Source organism: Lactuca virosa, chromosome 9, assembly GCF_052849685.1.
Source record: "Lactuca virosa cultivar CGN04683 chromosome 9, Lactuca_virosa_CGN04683_v6, whole genome shotgun sequence".
Taxonomy (NCBI): Eukaryota; Viridiplantae; Streptophyta; class Magnoliopsida; order Asterales; family Asteraceae; genus Lactuca; species Lactuca virosa.
In genome coordinates, this window is record NC_136434.1 from 223,232,523 (window position 1) to 223,240,886 (window position 8,364).

General features: G+C 38.6%; 1 protein-coding gene and 1 non-coding gene across 2 annotated transcripts; one reads left to right on the top strand and one right to left on the bottom strand.

The window, feature by feature from the left end:
* Positions 1 to 2,781: 2,781 nt before the first annotated feature.
* Positions 2,782 to 5,337, top strand: LOC145140351 (uncharacterized). The gene is made up of 4 exons (XM_079073869.1): positions 2,782 to 3,630; positions 3,712 to 4,324; positions 4,373 to 4,464; positions 4,543 to 5,337. Exons 1-4 carry the CDS (start codon positions 2,782 to 2,784, stop codon positions 5,335 to 5,337), a joined length of 2,349 nt encoding a protein of 782 aa, XP_078929995.1.
* Positions 3,166 to 3,272, bottom strand: LOC145141652 (small nucleolar RNA R71). Its single transcript, XR_013722845.1, has one exon. It is a non-coding gene; the product is annotated as a small nucleolar RNA R71 (small nucleolar RNA).
* Positions 5,338 to 8,364: the final 3,027 nt, after the last annotated feature.

The following is an 8,364-nucleotide window of genomic DNA, read 5'->3' on the forward strand; positions in this document are numbered from 1 at the left end:
AGGAAACACAACCTCTATATATGTTTATCGATATGTTTCCATTATAAAGTATGATGACACCCATATACCGCAATGTTGATATCTCAGTTCCTTGAATAACGACATACCATGAGAATAAGGTATACCAGACAATTGCCATTTCCCACACGTGCAACAATGAGATTCCAAGTTGACTATACCATTTTTCATTTGGTAAATCACCTCATATTTACTTAAATTAATCAGGTATACACGAAAACCGGAGGATTTGGTGATCTTCCTTTCCATAACCTTCTCAGCATACTCAGTAATATTTCTTTTTTGCTTTGAGCTATAAAAAATTGTGTATATCTTGTCATGCACAGGAAATTATTGTAAATTACCATCAAAGTATTATAATTTAAATAAATACCTCCAGCATTACGTTGTTGACACCACCATTGTTGCATAGTTGCTCGAAAGAAGTCAATCAACATTGTTATGGGTAGTTTTTGTGTGTCTTTTGATAACGTATTGATGGAGTTGGCGTTGTTTGATGTCATTATATTATACTGAACCATAGGTAAACACAACCTTGCTCATTTGTGGTGACTGATTCTGTCTATCCATGTACGACAGTCTTCGTTTAGGGCAAAACGTAACCTAGCCAATCTATCTTTGAAATCAAACTCTTGGTATACTTTTGCAGCCTCCCAAAACAAAATTCCGGTTCTCTCTCTTGTTTGTCGATCTTTTTTCTCATACTCATCAACAAATGCCGACGACAGAGTCCATGATATGCATTCAGAAACACGGCTTAAATGGTCATTTCAATTGAATTGGCTCTATCAGATATGATAGCTAAAGAGGGCATGTCCCCAATACATTCTTTGAGTCTTGATATAAACTGATATTGCCATATTTATACATATTTTTAGGCAATATTTATTTACATTTTTATTAATATTTTGGTTATTTGCATAGAATAATGGTACTTATAAGGATATATTGTTATTTGCAGCCAAAGAAAAGCATTCTCAAAGAGAGGGACTAGAACTGACAATATTTGGAACTTTGGAGGCTTGAAGGGAAGAAGGATGAAAAACTCAACAAAAAGACGTACTCACGACGTGAGTAATTAGTTGTTCACGACGTGAGCAGAATACTCCAGAAGATATACATCCGGGTGAAAGAGTCCTTGTCGAATACGGAAAACTCTCGTTCACGACGTGAATTCTTATGGTTTACGACGTGAACTCGGTAAAAATCAGATACTATAAATTCTCTTGCTCATTACGACTTGAGGAGTTTTTGGCGAGAGAAAAGGGTTTCAGAAGACGAATTTCAGCAGAAGAAAAGTCTTGGAAGAAGGTTTTCAAAACCACAAGAGTAGAGGTTCATAATTAGTTTAATTGTTGATACTTGAACATGTCTTATACTTTAATTTATGCTTGTTTATTTGTTAGTATGTCCAGCTAAATCTAGCTGCTTCTGTTAGCTAGATGAAGTTGGAACTCATGGTTTTGATGCATTAGATTTGACTTTACTTGTTGGTAATATGCTTGTGTTGGTTGATTTTACCTAGCATGTTTAATTTAATATTTGATTGCTTAAATATCTGATTCTGTGTAGTTAGTGAATACAAATCTGCATGAATTCGAATACCTAATAATTCAGTGAACACTAGTTTATTAGAGCTAAGATCAAACCAATCTTAGATAAGTAATTAAATCATTGAATTAAGCTGCGCTAGAGAACTCATATTATGACTGTAATTGTGTTTTGATTAATCAATCTTACATGGCTCCAATCTTATTCAATAATTGATTCCGTGTTAACTATTGTGTGACCATACGTAGACTTACATGAATCAATTAAAGTTAGTAGATTTAGAACTAAATTGCTAATACTATCGTAATTGGTACCAACAGTAATTGTCATAACTAAATTATAAACCATTGAGGGAAAGTGGATTCGAACTAACAGAAGTGTTTTTAGTAATTGATTGAATTTGAGTAAAGTTTGTCTGAACTTGTAAAATCAGATAAAACTCTTTTAAGCTGTTAATAATTAGATTAATTTAGTAGTAAGTAGATTAATTAGTTAACACCGTTCCCTGTGATCGACACTTGACTTACCCGACTATTCTATAATTTGACTAGGTACACTGCCTAGGTGCATTTTAGTTAGTTAAGTTAGTTAGGTTATAAATTATAAAATTAGTGGGTACTTTTGTGCACATCAAGTTTTTTGCGCCGTTGCCGGGGAACGGTTTTCAATTAACTTAGTCTGGAATTGCTAATTTATTTGCATTAAATTAATCGATCCTTTTTGTGGGGTAAAACCTGCAAAGAGTTATTTTTTTTCAGTTTCAATTTTTTTCTGTATTACAGAACTCACGAAGTGAGCTTTACAAGCTCACGACGTGAATCCTGTGAACCTAGTTTTCTTTGTTTTTAGTTTGCTTTTATATTTTAGTTCAATTTTACGTTTTTATTTTGTTTATTTTTTCAGGAGTACATGACCAGAGGGTCCAATACACCTTTGGTGCCACCGCTTGAAGATCCAGAGTCAACCCTTCACAAAAAGAAAGATAAGAACGTAAAGGAAGATCAAACACCAAAGAAGACACCCTTACAATAACTCAAGTCAGTATTCTCAAAGAAGTCGGGGAAGAAAACGGGAGAGTCAAGTTCATCTTCAAAGGACAAGAGCAAAGTTGAAAACTTAGATCAAATACCTTTCCCAACCGAATCCGAGTACGACTCCGAGATTGAGTTTGGTCTTTATACGAGTGAACCCGAGAACGAGCCAAGAAACGAGATGGCAAACATTGAAGAAATGTCAATGGGAGCTTACAAGAAGCGAATTCGTGAAGATGTTGGTCTAGGTTTAGTACAACCAGCGATACCTGCCACTGCCACATTCGAGATGAAGGGACATATGCTCACCGCACTAAAGGATATCCCATCTTATGGGAAGGATCATGAGGATGCATTTAAGCATCTAGATGAAGTCAACGACATTGCTGACTATTTCAATGTCCCGAATGTTAACAGAGACACCATTTTACTAAGGATGCTACCAGTCACTTTCAAGGGAGTTGCAAAAGACTGGTTGAAAGCACTTCCTCCTGGTACACTCACTACTTGGGCTCAAATGCGTGAGAAATTTCTAGATCAATTTTGCCCACCTTCCAAAATAGCTAAACTCAAGAAGGCAATAGCCAACTTTGAGCAACAGCCGGGGGAGTCACTATACGAAGCTTGGGAGCGCTACAAGGGATTGTTAAGGAATTATCCTCAACATGATCTAAATGTTCAACAAGAGATGTCTATTTTCTACAATGGGGTCAATGTTATGACAAGACAACTCCTTGACTCTCAAGGGCCATTGACAAAGAAGAATCCAAGGGAGGTCAAGGAGTTAGTTGAAGAATTCGCAAGACACTCTCGTGAGTACCACAACCCAAGACAAGATGGAGCAAAAGGTAGTGGGGGTATGCATTCTGAAGAAATGGATGCTATGATGGCGATGCTCAATACTATGGACCGGAGATTGAAACAAATGGACCAATCAATTCATGCAATTAAAGTTGGGTGTGAACGATGTAATGGACCACACTTGACTAAAGATTGCAACTTGGATGAGTATGGGAACAAAAGGGCTCAAGTTTGCTACTCGAGTGGGGATAAGTATGATGAGGATTGGAGAAAACCAAAGAAAGAGTGGCTACCATATGATGAATACAAGAAGCAAAAGGAAGAGAAATTTAAGCAGACAGGCCGAGGCTTCTATCAAAAAGAGCAACCACCAGCCGAAAACAAAGTAAACTTGGAAAATATTTTGACCCGATTTATGGAAGTATCCGAGAAAAGGCATGATGATACCGATGCAGTGATAAAGGAACACATGAATATGATGAAAGAACAGCACAAAATGATGATTGACCAGCAAGCTTCCTTAAGAAATCATCCAGCATCGATTCATAGTTTAGAAGTCCAAGTTGGTCAACTCACTACTTTGGTGAACAACAAATTATCCTCACAACTTCCCGAAAAGAAAGCTCAACCTCATGTTATGACTATTGATACTGAAGAAGATACAATCTCTGAGTTTTTGGAGGCACTAAAAGTGGAACCAAAGCAGCCCGATCCAAAGCCGAAGAAGCTGAAGCTCGAAAATGAAGATATTGCTGAAACACCAGACTCACGTCGTGAGCCCGCCATGCTCACGTCGTGGGCCCGGTCTGAACAGAAAAAGTCAGAATCTGTTCCTGCTTATCAACCGCCTTTTTCATTCCCGTCCCGAGCTAATCTTAGTCTACCGGAAAGGGAACATCTGGAGTTTATTCAACAAATAAAGGGTATTCCTATTAATACTCCTTTTATTAATTCATTATCAAAAATTTCAGAATATGCGAAGTTCTTACAAGATCTAATAGACACTCGACATGAATTAAAGAAGAATTCTCAAGTGATTCTTAGTGAGCAAAGTTCAAGGGCTGTATTGGGAGAGTTACCTAAGAAGATGGGAGATCCCGGACGCCTCACTCTTCCATGTGAGTTTGGTAACAATTTGAAGACTTATGGTTTAGCCGATTCCAGGGCTAGCATAAATTTGATGCTTTTTTCGTTCTACCAAAAGCTAAGTATTCAGAAAATGAAGGCAACAAAAGTGACCATCCACATGGCTAATCGTTCGGTGACGTATCCAAGAGGAATTATAGAATATATCCTTGTTAAAATTGGGAAGTTTGTTTTCCCAGTTGATTTTGTAATTATGGATATGAAAGAGGATGCAAATATCCCAATCATTCTTGGTCGCCCTTTGCTAAATACTGTTGGCGCTCTAGTTGATGTTCGTGAATCTAAGCTTACACTAAGGGTTGGTGATGATAAGGAAGATTTTGGAATACAAGATGGATTTCAAGGATATGATGTTAAAGGTGAAGTGCTAAATATTGATGAAGAGAATGAACTTGAAGAATTAGAAAAGCTTATGGAAGAAGAAATCAAGACAATTAATCAAGTCAAACGCACTAAACCAAGAGCATCCGTTGCATTTTTCGTTGAAGTCATTGCCTACACAAAACCAACATCTTTGATAAGTGAGGAAAGTGATGAAATGTCGAGTGATGAAAAAGAAGTTACATCAAAGGTGACTAGTCCAGTGGTGAAGGAAGAGAAGGATACTATGGAGTTTAAGTGTGAAGACAAATTAGAGACTAAAGGGATAAAACGCAAGCTCAATGGAGACGAAGTCAAGGCTAAAAAGGAAAACTCAAAGAAGGCGTACATTAGACGAGTCCAAGCATACAAGAGGCGATGGAAGGAGCAAAAGATCCAGGTGGTGGACTCATCTGAAGATTCAACGTAGGAGGCACGGAGTCCAGTTTAAGACTCCTAAAAAAGAAGCGCTTCTCGGGAGGCAACCCGAGTTTGGTTTGCGTTTTCTTTATTTTTCTTTTTAGTTTTTGCATTTTTAGTTTTAGGAAAATCGATCATATCATCCAAATCATTTTATACATAATATAGCACTTAGAGTGGAGTCAGTTTAATTAGTGGTAAATAAAAAAAAGATAGTTAATAGACAAATTTGGAGTTTATAATCAGACAATATTCACGACGTGAATCATTATGATTCATGACGTGAGACCAGGTTGAAACAGACAATATATCCCTTAGCACATTACTAGTCCAGCCCACTCCATGTTACAGACTTATATAATTAAATGGCCCAATTCTACAGCCCAATCGAACTCACGACGTGAATTCTTACAATTCACGACGTGAATTATGAATTGACACGGGACCACAAATAAGAACACATTCCTTTGACTTAGCCACATTTCTTTATCCCTCACGAAGTGAACGAGTTTTCTGGTCCCCCCTCTTCGCGATTGCGGCCAACATTCCTCATATTCTTCTTGTGCTTACGTAATTCACCATTCTAGGTAAATTAATCTTCCTCACATTGTTTATTGTTGACTTATTTACTAGATTTAGGGGTTAGGGTTTGCATTTTTCTTAAATCTTAAAAATCGATACCCTAAATTTGTGAATTTCTTGCTGCATGTGTTTGTAATAAGTTTGAAATCGCCCTAGGAGTAAACCCCATTGACATTGTTGGCCCGATTTGATTTCTGCCTTGACCGATTCTGACTTCGATTATGAACTCACGACGTGAATTCTTAGGGATTCACGACGTGAATCCTGGGACTTGACATTTCCTGTTCTGTTTAATTCTAATATTTTGGGATGTTTTTGTTGGCTATGTTTTATGATTATTTTGGCAGCAATGGCTCCAAGGAGAGAAATTCTGATAGGGGTGTCGAGTTTACATCCGTTCTACAATTTCCCAACAACAATGTCCCAAGACATTTTGACCCGCTGGAGCAACCGTTTGGGGTGGCTTTACAACCGTGAGATTGTTGTTGCCCCTACAATTAATTGGGCAAGGTTAAGGGAGGTTGGGCTTGTTGATCAAATGTCCCAGTATCTCACAAAAAAATTTTGGGAGACGGTTTTTCGTTTACTTGTTCGGGGTGGCTTAATCTTTTCCGCATTCAAGAGAAGGTTTATAAGGAATTCTGTGTGGAGTTCTTCTCGACAGTGACATTCCACGAGAATGTCCAAGACCCTCATTATCAGCGAGCTTTGGTATTCCGTCTCGGGGGAGAGTACCATGAATGTAGCCTTGTGGAGTTTTCTTGGAGGGTGGGGATATATAACCCCCAAGAAGCAATGACTCCTGAGTTTGGCATGTTCTTGAGGGAGGCGGTCAGAAGTTATACAGATGGTGCTACTGGGTTTAATTTCTGGCACAACATTGCTTCCGGAGTGTTTAACTCCGGGGTATCACCAGAGAGCAGCATTCGGTCCCCTATCCACCGATTACTCCACCGATTTATCACGTTTTCCATCAACCACAGGAGGCATGGGGATAAAGTAACGAAGCAGAATCTGTTTTTCTTATGGTGTATCTTACAGCCGGGAGTGTGTTGCAACATTCCTTACTTTTTGGCACGCTTTCTGGCTGATTCTGCTGCTAGTTCTCATCCTGGAGCCCTATCTGTGGAGGGCAATTCATTACACGTTTGACCCGATCGTATGGTTTGCTTGTTCCTGATATCACTCGTTCCATGACTTGCATGGATGGGAATGAGTTTACCATGGGTTATTTGGAGACAATGCGAGTTGTTCAGAACTTTGGATCTCACTGGGGTATTTTGGCATCAGATGATGAGGGTGGCGACCAGTCGGGTGATCAACCCGAGCAGCAGCCACAAACACGGTCAAGGCGAAGGAATGTGAGAGGGAGAGGTGAACGAGGACAACCGGTGCATCAACAAGCACCCATTGGAGGACCACATTTTGGGGATGATATGGCCGGATATTTTGATCAGCTTTCACTTAGTGTCAATTGGATTGGGGGTACTATGGAAAATATGGTACGACATTTCCATGTTGAGCAACCTCCTCATTTGGGGAATCATTACCCGATTTTCCCTCGGTGGAGTGAATATAGAAACCAAGGGGGAGATGGAGCGGGTACAAGTGGAGCGCATGATGATGATGAGGATGATTGATTTGATTTTATTTAGTTTTTAGTTTCTAGTTTATTTGGTTTTAATTTGTTTGAAAACTTTGAAACACTTGTTGGTTTATTATGTTACTTTTATGTTCTTTTGGTTGTTTGATTACAGCTTGCTAAGGAGTTTTGGGAAGGGAGTAAAGTCGAGTCAAGAGTCGTGTTCGTTTAGATAAGTGTCGTTAGAGTCTAAGAAGTTAAGAGTCAAGACCCACAATTTTAACTAAGTGTGGGGTGAGTCAAAAGAGAGGATAAGTTTACGAGAAGAGTCATAAAATCATATATTAGCAACGTCTTAATCAATTAAGACATTTGTTTGAAGTTAAGAGGTGAAGACAGAACAATTTTCTGTATGTCCAGTACTCACGTCGTGACTCTCTAAAATTCACGTCGTGAGTCAAGTTTTCACGGGTTTCTTCTTTCCACGTTTTCTCGATTTCACGTCATGGTCCTTCTTATAATTCACGACGTGAATCATGTAGATCCACAAAGATGAAGCCCATTGATGCATTTTACCACATGGGTCACCACTTTTCTTCTTGGGATTGTTATGAAGATTATTTTGGCTTGGTTTCTTTACCATTTAATGTGGCGTATGCTTTCCCACATTATTCTTCTTTCTTGGAGATTTGCACCACCTTTGTTGAAGTTTGAAATCTCGATTCCATATTTTATTGACGCTTATTACATCTTTCGCGAGATCAAGATCCACGTTCATATTTCAAAGAAGTTCCACATTCGAGATGCGCATTTTGTCCACACTTATGGAGTTCGATCACACCACTATCCCAGGGGAGTCTGTTCCTTTTTCTC

Bases quoted from the DNA above. Each gene is read 5' to 3' on its own strand.
- LOC145140351 (XM_079073869.1), top strand. From the start codon at position 2,782: ATGGCAAACATTGAAGAAATGTCAATGGGAGCTTACAAGAAGCGAATT. The intron at 3,631-3,711 runs GTTTGCTACTCG...GATGAATACAAG, and splicing joins ATGGGAACAAAAGGGCTCAA to AAGCAAAAGGAAGAGAAATT. The intron at 4,465-4,542 runs GTATTGGGAGAG...AACAATTTGAAG, and splicing joins GTGAGCAAAGTTCAAGGGCT to ACTTATGGTTTAGCCGATTC.